Genomic DNA, 17,842 nt, shown 5'->3' on the forward strand with positions numbered 1-17,842 from the left:
CACATTTCACACACCGTGGACTGTATGATTGTTGATTTCCTAGAACGACTACATCTAAAAAAGGAAGGAATCTGTTCACAGAGAATTTCTCTGCTTAATATGCAAATGTTCACACAGATGGAACAATCTGTAACTTTCCCACAGAACTGGACACATGATAAATTGGCCTGTGCCATTACAATGGGATGTGCCCCTATGACCGCAGACCCTATTGGATAAAGAGAGGAGGACTGGGATTGTTTGTACAATATATGTGAACAGGAGGTCACTGCTGAATGATGGGCCATTATAACATCTATCTGCTGCTCCTACTCCTCCTGCATCTGCTGGCTCAAGGGACCAGGGCTTTTTTTTTTGCTCAACGTGACTGTGTGGTCAGAGTCTTCTAACACAAAAAATACACTAGAGGAAAAAAAAAAAAAAAGGTTTGGTTTTATGCTAAATGAGGATAATTCCCGCAGACGGCAAAGCCAGAATCCTTCTTGTTTGTCTTAGCAACACACACTCTGAGGGGAAGAGCACGATTCCTAGAAATCACGTAAAAGGGGACAGGAATTTTCCCAATTAGGTGGAACAAATATAGCTGCCAATGATTCCTACATCATAAATTTCTCTAGGTTTACACGTCGCAGTGGGTGCAGCAAAAACATAATAATTCTGTACAGTGATCCAGAGCGATTACACACAGTATATCCTTCATTTTGTCATTGTCACAGTGTGTACGTAGCTGCAGCACACATGCAAGCAGCTGTGCATTTTTCGCTCCAAGTTAGCTGCTGGGGGGCTCCAGAAAGTGGTGTTGCCACCTAGTGATGAAATGTGAAATGACAGCTTATCATCCAACCTTGTAAGATGCTGATGAGGCGTGTAATTGTAAAATAAACAGAAGGATCAGTGAGCTTTTTCTTATTTGGAATAAAAATAGCCCTCATGCCAAGCAGGAGAAGAGTTTCCCCTCTATGACACAGAGCCAAAAACTCAGGTTACATTTTCAAAGATCTTAGCAATAAGTAGCTCCTGATATATGGACAACATGTATATAATGTTCAGTTTGTTTAACTTATGTTTATGTTTTAACTTAATGATCATTTCAGAGGATGCAGTTGGTCCACATTGACTGTTGATAATGCATTACACAGTTGTTTTTCTATCATTGAAATAAATGGGGCATATTTTTAGCACCTGACTTCCAAACTTGAGGTTATTTATTTATTGATAATATCTATGTTATACAGTATATAGTCCCACACCAGATACGATTCTCCAGTCTTTACATATGTTTTAAGAGCTCTTGCATGATTAGCTTTAAGACAACAGGGATACACTCTGTGACACAATCCACACTTAGGTAATATGGCACAAACACAAAAGTTCAGCTCTGACAGCAGTTACTTGATATCCACCTCTTCTTATGATACAGTTTCAATGAAAATGCTACATAACCTTTTTTAAGTACAGTTAATATGGTGTGATGTGAACATACAGGACAGTTGAGGATATAATATGTAATGACAATGTTAAAAAAAAAAGTTAAGGCTTAAAAAGGAAAATTGCACATTTTGGTTGACTGAAAGATGCTGTACCATTATCTTCAGTTATAAAATAAATATTGACCCATATTGAAAGGAATGAGTTTGTACAACGGCAGGGTAAACAACTTAAGATATTTCTGACTCTAATGTGTTTGGGGATACTGATAACAATTTGCTAGAGCATGGATTTTCAACTGAATGAACCTGATGAACTGAGGTAAAATCTATCCATACAGCAGGATTTATCTTCCAACAGGAGTGACAATTACATTTTATCAAAGGTCAACTGTTTTTACAACAGTCTACTGGAGGTCATTATTATACGTGAAGCACACAGGTGTTGATTAAAGTTCGTTTGTACAGTGAACTGGTCAGTAAGCTGTGTGAACAAGAAAGAAACTGGAATCATTGTGATGTCAGTGATTAAGACCTGACGCTATGGAAACAGACATGCAAGGACATCCTTCCTTTTCTCATACTGTACACCTGTTCCATATACAGACACCTGTTCAAGCTCACACCTCTAATGAGTGTGTGTGTGTGTGTGTGTGACGAACTCAGCGGTGGTTTAGAGCTCTGATGTGAGCTGCCCTTTACTCTTGATGACTCTCATTACAGACTGGACCACCTCTGACGTGGTGCCTTGACCACCGATGTCAGCTGTGTGCAACTGCAAGAAAGGGGAAAAAAAAGAACATCAACATATACCTTTAAAAAATTTGCACTTCTTCTTCTGCCACTGTTCTTATTTGTGTGGGCGCTTGGTGTCAATCTCATTGCGATGATCTACATCTGTCACCAGCACAACTGGGCCGCAACAACAGCCTTTTAGATTTATAGCAGCGATACAACACGGTAAAGGACCAGTGATGGAAAACTTACCCGAGTTTCATTCATAGTGGTGAGGACTGCATTCCTGATGGAACTTGCATGATCATAAAGCCTGGAGACATACAAGAGTATAACTTACAGTCTAGTCAAAGTATCACATCTCTGATGAAACCACAAACCACAGGAAGGTATGTGCATGTACATGTGTGCAAATATGAGAGTATTTCATCTGGAAAAGCTTACTTAAGATGGTCCAGCATCATGCAGCTGGCTAGCAGCATGGCCGTGGGGTTTGCGATGTTCCTGTCTGCAATACTCTTCCCCGTATTCCTTGTGGCCTGAGTGATGCAGAAAAAATAAGGAAAGAAAGAGAGGAAACTCTTGAGTTTCAATTTATCAGAGAGACATGATTAATAGATTTTTCATCCTTCAGAAACAGAGGAGACTATGGTCTACCAGATACTCACTGTTTCAAAGACAGCATAGTCACGACCATAATTGGCTCCGGGCACGAGGCCAGGCCCTCCCACCAGGCCTGCACACACGTTGCTCACCACGTTTCCATACAGATTGGGCATCACCATCACATCAAACTGATGGGGCTTGGACACCAGCTGAAACACACAAACAAACACGGTGGCAGGTAAACAATTTAGATCAAGCAATGAAAAACATTTCTTGAATGTATTAAAATGCTGTCGACTTATTACCTGCATAGTGGTGTTGTCCACGATCATGCTATCAAACGTGATGTCTGGGTAACCAGAGGCCACTTCTTTGCAACACTGCAGGAACAAGCCATCACCAAGCTTCCTGTAGGGAGCAGAAAGGCCACACTCAACATCCGGCATTACGACACTCACACTTGGGATGTGAAGTTAAGACTCACAGAGGAAGAGGCCAGGGAGTTCTGATAGGAAATATTAGCTACAGAATTACTCACATGATGTTGGCCTTATGTACGGCAGTGACCCTACGACGACCTTTCTCTCTGGCCAGTCGGAAGGCGTAGTCGGCGATCCTGAGGGAATTGTTCCGGGTGATGATCTTAAGGCTTTCCACTACCCCTGATACACTCTATAAAAAAAAAGGTGACAAAAATAAACATAAGACAACTAAGGTGAATGGACTGAAGACTGGACAAATTCCTACCTACTGTATATAACATGTAAACGTTCAGGAATAGACTCCTGCTACTTTTATCACTAAGTGGTGTAATGGTAAATTTGAATATTCCTTTGTTTTAATCACTTGAGACGTCCCCATACCCTGCTTTCCCCCCAAGGTATCAGAACTCGTTTTGTTTGTTACCCATTTGTGTATTTTAAATGTCTAGACCTTCACCTGCAGGATTCCCCAGGTGTGAAACACACCCTCGGGGGTCGATGCCAATACCTACAACAAGACAAAGCAGTGTGAAAACACTGTCTGAGTAGTGGGTCGACCCCTGCAGCAGACAAGGGGGTGTTCCTCAGGTATAAATGTTTAGTCCCCCCATTTCTCTTGGTCTTTCTTTACCATCACCGCTCGGGTGAGGATTGATTGACCTTTCTTTGCAAGGAAATAAAAAGCTTGTCGGCCGGCAGAAGTCTCTATTTCATTATTCACCAACAGCAAACAGCTAAAAACTTCCACAACAGTGGTTATTTCAAGTGTAAAGATAATTTAAATATTAGCTGACAACAGGAGCTGTCTTGAATTATGAAAGTTAAGTAAACTGTGACATGATTAACAAAAGCCCATCCAAATCCTCCACTGCTCCCACTCCTGTAGTGACTCAGGTTTGTTGCTGCCGACCCTGGCTTTCTCCTTGCAAATCTAAAGATCACTTCTATGGGGAATAGACTGATAAAATGCTGATTCGAGCTCTATTTGTGTTGGTTATTCATTGTGCCTGAGCCAGCACTAGCTGTCTGCACAAATCATGCTGACGTCTTGTGAACACAAACAGTGCAGATGAATTAGCGAGTACGCTCACAGTTTCAGCCCCGTCTGCCCTCAAAGTGATCATCAAAGTGGATGTGCTATGTTATGCTTAACCGATTCACCTGCTACTGACATTCCATGTGCAGATGTTTAAAAATTGGCACGTCAACAGACGTCAGACATCAATCTTTGTAAATAAATCGTGCTAGCTAACTCCTGTTTGGAAAGAGAACTAGAAGAGGGAGAAAGAGGTCTTTAAGGAGGGAGGACAAGTGTGTGTTTCAGTCAGAGTACAATTGATTGTGTTTCTGCTCTGGCTGACCTCGTGCTCCAGACTGCTGTATTCTCCCTCTGTGTTCTCCCTGATGATCATGATGTCAATGTTCTTGTGGCGAGTCTGGACGCCGGGGAGGGACTGGCAGTGCATCACATTGGCATACAGGTCTAAGCTTGTGCTGTTGACGCACACAGAACAAGAGAGGGCGGGAAAGAGGGGGAAAAAATGAGTTAACTAACACAATCAAGAGACAAAAATGAAAACTTTCACCTTTGATCAAAGCAACTGAATGTCTCATGATAACTCTTACCGCAGGAGGTTATTTCTGGATTTGACAGATGGTGGCATGGTATGTTTGGTTTCTATGTTACCTATTAGGAAAGAAAACAGTGTCACAGTCAAATTATAGTGCCATGATGGTATTGTAACATGCTTCACATAGGTGTGCTCTGTTTTTTCATGTATTCATGCACCTACCTTTGAGGGCAACTCCATTACGGCGAATGGCAGTGATGGCATTATCAATATCATCCTCCGTTTCCACTGCAGAGTTGACATGCACCACCTCAAAGTCCACAGGCACACAGCTGAACCTAAAGTAAGATTACAAAACACATGATGAGGTGGTCATCATATCAACACCTCTTAAAAAAAGATGTAGCTGAAATCTAAATCTAACCAACCTGAAAACCTCTCTGACATGATTCAGCAGCTCTGGACCAATTCCATCTCCAGGTATGAGGGCCACAGTGTGTCTGCCTCCATACTTTGCAGGAGGGGGCTGAAATATTGATATTTTGAATTAAAAAAAGATTAATTGATGGTTTTACAACTTTTAGCTCATAAACTACTGGATGCTGGTTGCTAATATTATCCTATGTGTTTTGAGTCATCCATCACAGTTAAAACTTTGTTTCCTTTTTAGTCAGATCCAAATATTTTCCTTTTGTATAGCATTTCCTGATTTGACCTGAGTTGCAGGTTTCTCTGTTTTCCCCTGTCATTTACCCGTTCATTTCTCTTCAGTCCTGCCAGTTTTATTGCCATTTTACTGTTAAATTTTATCCCTTGTGTTTAACTATTTCTTACTGGATTTTATTTTATTTTTTTAAACTGTTTTCCTCATTTTTCCATTAAGCAGTTTGTACTCCTGTTTGATAAGTGCTCTATAAATAAAGTATATTATTATTATTATTATTATTATTATTATTATTATTATTATTATTATTATTATTATTATTATAATAATGCAGCTGTCAGTGGGATCTTGGTTTGTGTTGCATTTACAGATACTACAACATTCCTATTTTGAGTGCGCTATCTGAACAGTTTTTAAATAACTGGTGGAATGGCCATTTCAAGCCATTTTCAAAAGAGAGTCAGTAAATACTGAATTAGGACTGCACAATTGTTAGCATTGTAAATGCTGTGATGCGACAGAGACGCTGTGGCTAACAAATAATATCAAGATGCAAAGGGACATGTTGTTTGGTATGAGGCCCAACAAAAGCCACATAAATATTATATTATTCAATCAAAAATGAAAAGCCAAAGTGAACAGTCAAACCAAAATTGTAATTACATATCACACAATCTCAATATCTGTCCATATAATCACAACATTATGTTTTTCCCCATATTGTCCAACCCGTATTTGAATAAATAACAAGTTTGCTTTTAAACTAAAATTACAATGGAATTTGTGAGCTACATGTATCCAGACCATTACTGCTCGATAGTTGCGATGCATGCACAGTACACAGCAAAGGTTTTGCTTTTTTTTTAATCCATCACTCAATAGTATCAAGGAAATGTCCAATCAGCCCTGTAATTATTTTGCAGCACAAAAGGTCCTGTGACAATGGTGTGGCTGCTGCAGAGGCTAAATCCACAAACTCTTCACAAGTTTATAGTTTCTTTACGTTTAAGGATGACTGAAAAAAATAGATTTTTAACTTAAGGCACCCTCGCTTTTAGGGTTTAGAGCCTAAAACCTTTGCACGGTACCATGACATGAAGCAATTCCTCTGGTTATCATGATTACATCACCCAACCTTAGAATAATCAAAGCACATTTATGTTCTTTGTTGTTGTATATGAAGGCAAGTGGTTCATTAGATGACAGTGTAAACCTCATCATAGTTCGCTACTTACTATGTGTTCCCCCTGTTGTTGAAGATGGACAGCAAGGAAAGCAGAAGAACAAGGGTCAGTTTGAGAACAGTGGGAGAACATGTTGAATCCAAACAGTACCAGATAGATAGATAGATAGATAGATAGATAGATAGATAGATTTATTTTACAGACTCCAAGTCCAATAATAAGATACAGAAGAAATACACCCACCTCCCCCCAAAGAGTAACGTTATGCAAACACATAACACGCCCATGACAAGCAGACAACCACTTCCAAAGTTTAACCACAAACCACACAGCTTAGAAATAAATACATGAGCAGTGATTCTAAGGCCTCCCTGCTTATTTACTCACAGTTAGCAAGGCCTTATTCCTGCGGCTTGTCACAGTTGTTCCAAATACCTGAAATATAAATGAAAGAGATGGATCAGGTTAGTGTTACATTCAAAGACTCTGGGTCAGGTAAGTTAGAGATAACAGCTCAGGGTTAGGGAACATTTTGAGGGGGACAAAATATAGATGCATGACAGTTCTGGCACTTTGCTATTTCATCTGAATGACCTTGTGTCCAGATACAATTAACGACTTTCAATTGGAGCCACACAAAAGGGCTCACAACCGATATAATAACAGCGTCAGATATCATCTTACTTTAACCGTATTTCCGAGGCGTCCTCCCCAGAAGGGAGAAATTATTTTGGACATCGAGAGCATTGCACTGTGTGAAGCCATCTTGGTTTTCAAGCAGTGATCGCGTGCCCAAGGAGGAAGGTCTGTGTGTTCCCGCGATAGTTGATTTTTCCAACGTTAAATGTATTTCTTCATTCATATATTTACCTTACAGTCTATGATATTTACTTATTTATTTTAGTGACGTAACGTCAGTGACCATTTAAAGTAGAAAAGTCATTTAAAAAAAAATCTGTTCAACATTTTTAAAAATGTAGAAAGCGTTTGGGGCATTCACGTCCCACTGTTTAAACCGTAATTATAAGCAATCCAGTAGGAAAATGCTTTCCTTTCAGTCTGTAACTTGTAATTCTGAATCAGCTCCCAGTTGAAAGGAATACAGATATGTCGAAATAAAGTTGTTAAAAAAATGTTGTCAGTTACATAAAATGTAAGACATTCAACTCATTGAATAGTACCCCGACTGTACTGTTTCTGACATCACGTGGGAAACAACCACTGCTACAAAATACCAAACACAATGGAAGTAATTGTATTTATCTGTTTCTGTCTCTGTTACCGGGTTCTTAGTTTCTTAGAAAACACACCAAATTAAGACTTAACGGGTGTGTTCATTGATTCCTCTTTTATATTCAGTCGGTAGTTAATTCTGACGACAGCCCTTGAATGCAGCATTACATTTTGGTCACGTGAACCTCCCTGCGCAGACTCTCTGGTGTCACTTATTTCGGGTTGGCAATACATACGGAAGGCAGATGTAATCTACCAAACACACATTTTTGCCCCGATATGTTTGGCGAAAGTGCGCTAACAACACTTGTTTCAAAGATGGACTGAGACTTTTGAAGCCTGGTTTCAGCCCATGAACGTCTCAATGAGGAAACAGCGCAAGAAATAATCTCAGCCCGAGGAACAAGAGCAACAGCTCTTTTGAAACCTTCATTACAGGTAACGAGAACCAGCGCTACTCGTCTGAAGCCTCGACCCAGCAGGTAAGACCTGTCTTCTCACATTTCCATGTGTACATTTCCATGAGTTACATATTTACATTTTTGTCAGCGGAAAGGCGAACTTGTTGTTGTTGTTGTCTCGTCTTTGGGAGACTTTGAGTTCATGTCAAACCCCCAAACGTCATCTCTCTCCAGAGCCATCTTGCTTGGCCACTGTAAAAAGATTATGGTTATGATATCAATGGTTGTATTAATTATTCACGAAAGTAGTTCTGGGAAATGACTCACGTGCCTCTTTCATTCAAGATTTAATAATTTAACAAGTCTGTAAAGCTGAACAAAAACATGAAATGAATGTGTCATTGTTAACAAAAGACGTTTACTAAACTACTACACAAGTACAAATTTGAGGTAGGCCTATTCATAAATAACCTTGTTGATTATTTGTCCAGGTCTGTGACTACGTGCATCATGAGATTAACAGGTGGGCTGACATTTCCATCACACAATCCAGTGTAATAATCCAGTGTTGGTGCAGTTGTAATCCCATGTGTTTTACTGGTCTTTCCTGTTTCCCCTGACAGGCCCCCTGAGAGTTGTGGCTGTGCTGCTGTTGGTGGGTCTCACCTGGCTGCTGGCTAACACTTTATTTGGAGGAGAGAGTGGTTCATCTGTGCGTCATTTCTTCAGTGGTAAGAGAGGTAGTTCTGAAATGATGAATTGATTGGCTGATTGACATAAAATGTGTTGGACATTCAGTCGTTATGAATCTGAGTCCGACCTTGGGCAGTTTTCCTGTTTTGTTTGATTGCGTATTGGTTATCTGTTATTGGCTTTCCTAATGTTGGTCTGGCATGAACAAGCACTGGAGGCTGTTTCCATGGTGTCTGGGGAACAATGACAGACATTTTTCATAATTTTCAAATGGTTTAGCTATTAGGGATAGACAAATTGACAATGGTGGTAATAACAACAATGCAATTATTATTGTTGTGCTTTTGAAAGTAGTAAACTTAGTTTGTAAAGAAACTTGCATACAATAAATGCAAGTATTTTGCACGAAAGTATCCAATACAAATGAAGAGTTTTAAAATAAAAAAAATAAAAAATAAACATGAAACATGTAGAATCAAATAAGAAACTTTTCCATTTGGACCTTTTCAATTAGCACTACGGAGCCTTTTTCTTAACAGGCACAATTTCACCACAGGTTGTGATGACACCATTAAATAAATGACAGTCACTGTCAGTACATATCCAAAAGTCAAGTTATAAATATAGTTTTAATCTTGATGAATGTGTAACTGTGTGTCTGTATATAAACTAATCCAACAAAGCTTTTCTGATGTGTGATCATCGGTTTGAGTCTCACACTTGTTTCTTATTTTTTCCAGGTGGGAGTGAGGAACCAACACCTGGTAAATAGAGCAGTTAAAACTTTGTATCATGTTGATAATGCTGCCTTCTTATCTTCCTTCCTCCTCATCACCGCCAACTAATGTTTCATATATTTCAGCTGAAGCCCGTCCTCGAAGGTACAAATGTGGACTTTCAGCCCCCTGCCCCCCGAAACATTTGGCTTTCCGCCTGGTGTCTGGTGCTGCCAATGTCATCGGCCCCAAAATCTGCCTGGAGGACAAGATGTGAGATTCAGTGGTTGCCAACTCTGCTGTGTCCATTTATGTTTTCTCTCCCCTGTTGTTTCCTTTGTTTGTTTGTTTTATTTTGTTTTTGGTTCACACTCTGTTGCTTCTTTCCTCTGTGCTGTCATAACCAGGCTTTCATGTCTGTCTGAGGATCTGAATGCAAGTATTCTTTCAGTCTCCCTGCCCGTCATCTCTTTGGTTTTGTTTGCCATCTTTTTGTATTTCTTGTTGCTTCTTAAGTGCTAGGATGTGTATGTGTGTCGATTAATGTGTATGTGCAATAAGGTTGTTGTTTTTTTCTTTTTAAAGCATTTCACCTACTGGCACTTGTTTCCCACAGGTTGGTGAGCAGTGTGAAGAACAATGTTGGCAGAGGACTGAACATAGCTTTGGTGAATGGTAGGAGTCCTTTCCATTCCTGACCTTTTTTTTAACAGACTGTTTTATATAGATATTTTAATATCTTATTAAATTTGCTCTTGTAACATCTGGCTGATGATTCTTTTGACGCAGGTGTAACAGGAGAGCTGCTTGACACAAAATCATTTGATATGTGGGCGGGAGGTAATGAAACCAGATGCATATGCATAGTATTTGTGTTCTGTCTCAAAAAAATAAACCACAGTCCACAGCTCATCTGATGTTCCTTCTTAGATGTGTCTGACCTGTTGAAGTTTCTCCGGCCGCTCCATGAAGGGACACTAGTGTTTGTGGCTTCCTTTGATGATGCAGCTACAAAGTAAGAATTCATGATGTGATATTCTGTTCCAGTTCAGCACCTCTCACTTTTCCTCTTTGAAAGACCTCAAAGCATTTTTCATAGTTAAATTGTCAGTCGTGTATATTTTATGTCATAAAAATGATTACTGAATATAAATAATTATATGGCATTGTTTATCCGTCATCTTACAACCTTTGCCACATGTTATAGTTGATATCAAATCAAATCAAACTTTATTTGTATATCACTTTTCATACAAGGTTTGTAACACAAAGTACTTGTTATCATTAATAATGAGGAAACAGAGGATGTAATGTTAAAAAAAGACAATACTAGCTGCCAGTTTATGTGAGCACTAAATTTCTCTATAAATGTTACAAAAATATGAATGTGCACTAGTGACAGCTGTCTCCAACATTTAACACACAAAAAGAGCAAAAGCTCCAATTATCACTGGAGTTAACGGAGCAGTCAAGAATGATAATTTGAAGACAAAATGTCCTGTGGGTGACAGCGTGTCCTTGTGGTGTCTGGAGTCAAGATTTTATTTTAAATGTTACATTTACTTGACACCGTAATGGCCGGCACATTAATTATTGATCACCTACAGTATATGGGTGGATGTATCAAAATGAGTATGGCCATGATGTCCTTGAAGGCCTTATGGTTTGAAAGCCTAGCACAGTTGTGAAGTGGTTAAACCTCAGCTCAACTGTGAAGTGCAATTCAGACTAAAGCCCAGGAGCAGTGACTGAGAGATGGTAATAGCCTGCATTTAATTTCAACATAAACTTTAACAGGGGTGAAGTACTTATGTTTGCCCCTTAAGCCTGTTGCTTAGAGGAGCAGTCAACCCCTTTAATAAACATTAACCTTGCGCCCTTTCCTCATTTCCGCTGGCAGGATGAACGACGAGTCCCGTCGACTGTTTGAGGAGCTCGGGAGCACGGTGGTGAAGGAGCTGGCTTTTAGAGACAGCTGGGTGTTTGTTGGAGCCAAAGGCATTGAGAATAAGAGCCCTTTTGAGCAGGTATGTTACATTTTTATTCTTTAGCTGATCTACTTATCTACTTATAGTTTAAGCACAGGTGTAGTTAAAACAAAACAAAAAACAATCCTCCCAGTGTCACTCTGTAAATTATATTACAAAACAACTCACCAGACAGTACAGGTGCTGTTAAATTATAACAAATTATAATTTAGTTTTTTAGTTTAGTGAGTTTATTTTGGTCCTGTCAAATCAAGTACACACATCAATAAACAACATTATATACGCATATGGTTTAAACATACATGATGATCTGACACATGGTTATCACTATGTGAGAGAATAAGGAAAGCAGTTTTAAATAATTGAGTCAGCATAGTACTTACATACATGTATACTCTGCTGACCAAAAACACATATTAAAGCATATTAAAGTATTGCACAGATTTGCTTTCTTTTCTTTTCTTCTAGTCAGCATAGTACTAAAATGTAAATGTTGTTCAGCACTCGGTGTATGAGCAGCTACTATGCAGTGAGAACCTGTCGCCAGGCGGTTTTGTTGAAATCAGCTTTGTGTGCCCGTGGTTGCCTCCTGTAGCGTATGAAAAACAGCAAGAGCAGCAACAAGTATGAAGGTTGGCCTGAGTCTCTGGAAATGGATGGCTGTATTCCCCTGCGGCCCCCCCTGGAAGGATAACTCTGCACAGTGCCCCATTACTTATACTACAGTAACACCTGGAGTAGCCGCAGTGGATCCGATGGACTGTGAAAGCCTAGGACCTGCTGAAGGACTGTAACCATCCAGGATTTGGACCACGTAACCTTAAGTTTTCTCCCTCGGGACAGAGGCGTGAGAGGACCGCAAAGATCGTCTTGTGACTCGATCTGTTTAAAATAGTTGGAATCCGTCGTTGAAGATTTGTTCATGAAGCTTTGTGAGCCACGTTTGAACTAAAGTAATGTTGTAGAGATAAGGAAAATGTTTGTGTTGGGTAAAGGGAAACTTGAGAGGCCAAATGTTTTATGACCAAAGTGGAACAGTGACTAGTGAATGAATACAGCTGGAGTAGGTCTTCCAAAGCCATTGTAGGAAAGAGGTATTTATTTCCTCTTTTCTGCCTGTAGGGTGTCATCGTTTGAGCAACAGGTATTTTGATGTTCAGTCGGCAAAATACACACCTAACTAATATAACACTTAGGCGTTGGAAAACCTAATCCAGATCAGCACAAGTTAAACATTAGGTACTCTAGTAGTTTAAATCTCTTCTGACATCCAGGTCTGTGTGCAAGGTTTTTATTTAAATACGTTAATATATTTTCATCATGTGACGTCTATGATTCTGTGATATTAATATGCATAGTGTTAGCAGCCATTATTTCCGTAGAACCTGATGCGCAGCATTTACTGCTTGCCATGTGTTTACACTTTTTTTTTTTTTTTTAGACAAATTTGGTCGTAGGTCATTTCCTTTTTTGTTAAACCTATTTATTTTAATACTACATTTTAAAAAACACAGCCAGGCAGATTAACTGTGTCATCTGTTTGTCATAACACTGCCCATGGTTTTAACGTTGTCTCAGGCCTGCAAGCATTTTTTTTCACTGAGTGCTTTGTTTAAAACATTCAACCAAAATGTGTGGTTGTGTATGCTGTTTGTTTTTAACTTTGAATGTATCCACCTGGCGTCCTGTAAGCCGGACATGAAGGAAAGGTTTCATGCATAAATATACAAAGATAATTTTATATATACATCGTTAGAAGTCTGTTTGGATCATGTTACCTCTAAATGTCAAAAGTTTTCTACAAGGCATCCGTAGTCTGTGTTTATATTGTGAAATGCTGATGAATAAAATATATCTGAATATTCTCTGTGTGTGTGTGTGTCCCATGGGTTTGGGTGTTCACTGTCGTACCTAAAGAAACTCACCAGAGGGCGGCAAAGTCCCTGTCTTAACAGGGGTTACCCAGTTCATCCTGCTCAAGGCGTGAGCTTCACTAAACATATGCCCTGGTGGGGATAAACACTGCGGTCTGAAAGTAGAGGGTTTTAGGTTTGACGGTGAATTCAGCCACAGCACGTGTTGCCTTGGTGACCCGGTAGACAAACGTAGTAATGGCAAATACGGTGAATTTCATTGTTCCACTGAACTGTGTTATATGGGGCCTTCAGGTGTTGTTAGAAAAATTGTGATTTGTAATTTTAAGGAAAAGTTTAATGTGCTCAAGAACTGTGTGAGCTATGTAGGCTACATTATAAGCGTTGGACAGGAATATGGTAACTAAACATAATCTTTATTGTCTCAGGATTGGAAATCTGTCTCCAATTTATAAAACAAAGAAAAAAACAAATAGATAAACAAATATAAAATTGTGAAAAAAGGATGGACCAATGCACCTATTATCATGTACACATTCACGTCCCCATACCAGTTTATGTGCACACCAACAGTACTTTTTGTTTCTCCGAGGGTAAAAGTGTACTTTTTTTAATCCATTTCCCATTGATGGGATTCATAGTAGTAGTAGTAGTAGTAGTAGTAATTTATTTGTCCCCGTAGAGAAATTGAGTTCGTTAGTGGTTACATTTTCAAATACATCTTTTACACGTTACCAATGTTGCATTAGTACATTAGTAATACTACACTGTCCAACAGTCAAGCACTTTTACTTTTGATATTGCTAGTACATTTTCCTGATAGTCAGTTTGCACTGTTTCTACTGTTAAACTTTTTAAAAGACTTCTTTGTAGTGGAGTATTTCTATATTTTACCACCAGTGCACACACACATGGGCCTATCTATGAAGAGTATTCAAGCAAGATTATTTTATTCACTTTATTCACACACAGTATTGTATCATTTGAGGCAATTGAATGAATGAATGTATTTTTATTTTCGAACATGGACATAACTATTTGTACATACAAAAGAAAGGAAAAAATAATTCTCCACCCCTTTTTAACTATTCTTCTGTAACTAGGCTACTACATAATACATAATACCTATATAAATATATACCATATATATATATATATATACACACATAATAATTATCTCAATCATAAATAATATGATACACCTATATAAATATATACCCTAAATACACATCATAAATATCTTTATAAATATATAATTCCAAATATGAAAATATACTACATTGTCATTTTCAATTAGCCTATAGGAAAACAGGTGAATGACAACAGCTGGTGCCCTGAACCTGAGTCTGGAGATTACGAGGGGCACTGAAGGCAGCATGAAAGTCACATAACAAGCCTTTGGTGTAGGTTGCCGCTCGGCATAAAGGCCCAAACACGCAGCACCGCCGCCCTCTAGTGGCGACGTGCGCTCACAGCCGGTTTTGTTTAGGAGGATGATGATGATGATGAACCCCGAGGCAAGTGAGCACGGGCAGGCAAGAGCGCCTCAGTACACACGAGAACCTGCTGAAGGCCGTCGGAGTCGTGCGTTGTAAATTATGTACATAAGTTACTGATATTATTTGGGTACACATGAATGGCCGGTCGCACAACTCGCCGACACACCGAGCAGCGAGTGGGGAAATCAGCGAACCACCGACGAGCATCGTCTGAACGGGAACACGTACACCACTCCGTGCCTGTGTCTCTCACACGGACCGAGGCTCCACGGCTCCGCTGGGGATTTTCAAGCCGACAGCACCGCGGCAAAGCGCATCTAAATGTAAAAGATAACAAAAGGAAGAAAGAAGAAGAAGATTTTTTTTTCCTAAGGCTTATTTTTTTCTTTTTTGTAAATGTATTTTTTTCAGTGGGTGTAAAATAATTTTGTAGGCAGAGAGCCCCATTGTAAATCTTGTGGAATAACGTTTGTAAATAGCAAATAGGAATAATAATATTGAAAGAATCCAGTTAGCTGTGATTTAGCTAGCTGTCTGGGCTGAGCAGCTTGCTTTTTTCTTTTTGTTAAATAAGTGCATCGCTGGACCGACGAGCTACGATGTTGCATTTGGGTGAGTGATGTTTGTTGTTATTTTTTTTCTATTACAGTGCCAATAGTAATTCTTACAATATGCTGTCAGTCCGGCACCATAATCCCCAGTTAGACATTTTCATTTTGTGCAGTCTCCTAAAGCACTGCTAGACTGCTTATTAGGTATTTATCCTCTCCCGTGGCAGCTCGTTATTCAGAAATAAATTATGCTGTGTAAAAACACTCAAGTCAAGTGCAGACCTGCAGGCGGGCTCGCTGACAGACAGGCCCCTCACACACCAACAGTTCAGAGCATCATTTGGATGATTTGCCTGTGCTTAGGGCACTAAAGGGCCAGGAGGTTTGTGGATTTTGATTTGTGGTTGTGTCAGTCGTCCCCGGTCACCACGCTCTTGCCCTGTATGGTGATTGTACTCGGTGTCTTTCACCGTTTGCCTGACGCTTATAAAGTCAGCTGAGCCGCCGGCTGGCCAATAGCTGCACTTCATGCTGCTTGCATGTCTAGGCATCACTGTGTTGTATAGCTGTAGCCTATAAATAACGTACATTAATTGCATTTTGCCTCAGTACACTGCATGGTCAGTCACATCATGGTGTGTTTTAAACGAGCAGCTGCATGGTATGTGTTCAAATAAGGAAAATATCATGTTTACCTATGTCTTTTAAAAGTAGCAAAGGTAATTGATTCTCTTTTTTTTTTTTTTGGGCTTTTCTATTATTGCATATGGTTACCATTAATTATGAATAATGCCAATCAACCCCTCCCCAAGCCCTGTATTGATATTTCATAGGTACATGTCAAAACACTGCACGTGATGGTCCCCCTGTGAGTAGTAGTGGGGTAGCTACGGAAAACATTATAGGGAGGATGCTTTCTGTTCTCAAAACGGCTGACAGCTGCTAAACTACTGAAATCAACACTCTGCTGATCTCTGAGTTCTCCATCACCCATAAATGTTCAGACACCATTTGCAGGAATAAAGTGGGGCTCAGTTGTTGATATGAGCTCTCAGAGAGTAGTAAGCCACTTTAGTAACGTGTAATCCCGATTCATCATTGGCTGATTAAGGAGCCTCTCTCTCACCTGGATTAGAGGAATCCTCTGGTGGGGATGGTTCTGCTCACTGAGAGGAATAAAGGAGAACAAAAAGGGGGGGTTAGATAACACATATTCTCTCTGTCTCTCTCTCTCTCTGTGTCAGTGAACAGTACTCTGAGTGTGCTACCTACACTCCACTCTCCCATGCTTGACCTGGATTGGACAATAGTCCTTGTTGTGTTTTCAGCCTTGAGTTTCCCTAATGGGAAGAGAACAATCATTGTGTGTTTGATTCTTGCGGCCGGGATTTGATATTTTGTCATCACATTGCAAAACGCCGTCAAAAGCGAAGACAGACGGGGAAGTGGCATGTGCAGAAACAAGTCGTGCGATCAGTTTCGGAACAGCTTTAATTTCATTTTCTCTTCTTGATCAACTGTGCACTCACTGTTTTTAAATGTCAGCGCCAGGTTTAGATCAATTCTGTTTTTTTTTAGTAGTGATCTTTAAGATTAACTTTCAATTCCTAGCCTCCTCTCTTCCGTACAGTAGGTGTAAATGTCGCACAGGTGCTCGTCCTGAACATTGTAATTAATTTCACTTGTGCCACACAATTATAGCCTGAGCCTGATAACATCCTGTTTTCCAATGCAACAGCATCACAGAAAGAGTCGACCCTTTGAAGGTTTACACACCTGCCTCTTACAGTAATGTACCCTGGTGTGACTGCATGGCCGGTTGGACGCGACCTCTCGGAAACAACATGGCCTTTGTTTTTACCTGCCAGTGTGGCCAACAGTTGAGCTGCAAGGTTCAGCTGCAGATCTGTGATCTTCATAAGATTGATCACAAGAGTGAGTGAGCTCTGTTGATCCAAAGAGTCAGAAATAAGTGGAGAAGGTTCAGCAGTGACACTTAGCTGAAGACAATATGAACTAGAGTTACTGTGTCTCCTCAAACCAGAGAAGAGGCAGGGAATGTGGTCACAATCTCCTCCTTTCTGAGTTACAGCGCTGAAAAATGACCAGAAGTGATTCTGATTAACATTATGATGTCACAGTGAAGTTGACCTTTGACCTTTTGGGTGTAAATCATCTCCACTTTGTCATTTTCTTTTAAATATTCTTTAATTAGACA

At 39.8% G+C, this 17,842-nt stretch overlaps 3 protein-coding genes across 5 annotated transcripts in view; 2 read left to right on the forward strand and 1 right to left on the reverse strand.

Annotated features, from left to right (window-relative positions):
• Positions 1–1,193: 1,193 nt before the first annotated feature.
• Positions 1,194–7,467, reverse strand: LOC310988809 (isocitrate dehydrogenase [NAD] subunit gamma, mitochondrial-like). Its single transcript, XM_083975568.1, has 13 exons — positions 7,354–7,467; positions 7,057–7,104; positions 6,721–6,732; positions 5,250–5,347; positions 5,044–5,159; positions 4,877–4,937; positions 4,612–4,744; positions 3,307–3,440; positions 3,074–3,176; positions 2,831–2,977; positions 2,607–2,701; positions 2,415–2,475; positions 1,194–2,202 (listed from the first exon to the last, which is right to left on the reverse strand). The coding sequence occupies exons 1-13, from the start codon at positions 7,432–7,434 to the stop codon at positions 2,101–2,103; spliced, it is 1,191 nt and encodes a 396-aa protein (XP_083831694.1). The 5' UTR covers positions 7,435–7,467; the 3' UTR covers positions 1,194–2,100.
• A 666-nt stretch (positions 7,468–8,133) lies between these two features.
• Positions 8,134–13,548, forward strand: fam3a (FAM3 metabolism regulating signaling molecule A). 3 transcript variants are annotated; one of them, XM_083974844.1, is made up of 10 exons: positions 8,134–8,384; positions 8,795–8,826; positions 8,927–9,043; positions 9,737–9,760; positions 9,859–9,985; positions 10,329–10,387; positions 10,502–10,552; positions 10,643–10,727; positions 11,613–11,739; positions 12,296–13,548. In XM_083974844.1, exons 2-10 carry the CDS (start codon positions 8,814–8,816, stop codon positions 12,392–12,394), a joined length of 702 nt encoding a protein of 233 aa, XP_083830970.1. In that variant the 5' UTR covers positions 8,134–8,384; positions 8,795–8,813; the 3' UTR covers positions 12,395–13,548. The 3 variants fall into 3 exon arrangements, with proteins under 3 accessions (XP_083830970.1, XP_083830971.1, XP_083830972.1); XM_083974845.1 differs by having other exon boundaries at positions 8,927–9,034; XM_083974846.1 differs by lacking the exon at positions 10,502–10,552.
• A 1,595-nt stretch (positions 13,549–15,143) lies between these two features.
• Positions 15,144–17,842, forward strand: part of wnk3 (WNK lysine deficient protein kinase 3) — a 42,483-nt gene continuing 39,784 nt past the window's right edge. The window contains exon 1 of the mRNA XM_083976363.1: positions 15,144–15,685. The gene's annotated coding sequence lies outside the window, so the exon portion shown is untranslated. The remainder of the gene's footprint in view (positions 15,686–17,842) is intronic.

This window comes from Trachurus trachurus, assembly GCF_905171665.1.
Source record: "Trachurus trachurus genome assembly, chromosome: 7".
NCBI lineage: Eukaryota > Metazoa > Chordata > Actinopteri > Carangiformes > Carangidae > Trachurus > Trachurus trachurus.

Excerpts from the sequence above, each read along its gene's own strand:
- LOC310988809 (XM_083975568.1), bottom strand. The coding sequence starts at position 7,434 with ATGGCTTCACACAGTGCAATGCTCTCGATGTCCAAAATAATTTCTCCC. Across the intron at positions 5,160-5,249 it reads CATGTCAGAGAGGTTTTCAG|GTTCAGCTGTGTGCCTGTGG; the intron begins GTTGGTTAGATT and ends ATCTTACTTTAG. Across the intron at positions 3,441-4,611 it reads ACAGCAGTCTGGAGCACGAG|AGTGTATCAGGGGTAGTGGA; the intron begins GTCAGCCAGAGC and ends TTTTTTTTATAG.
- fam3a (XM_083974844.1), top strand. Across the intron at positions 9,986-10,328 it reads ATCTGCCTGGAGGACAAGAT|GTTGGTGAGCAGTGTGAAGA; the intron begins GTGAGATTCAGT and ends TGTTTCCCACAG. Across the intron at positions 10,553-10,642 it reads ATTTGATATGTGGGCGGGAG|ATGTGTCTGACCTGTTGAAG; the intron begins GTAATGAAACCA and ends GTTCCTTCTTAG.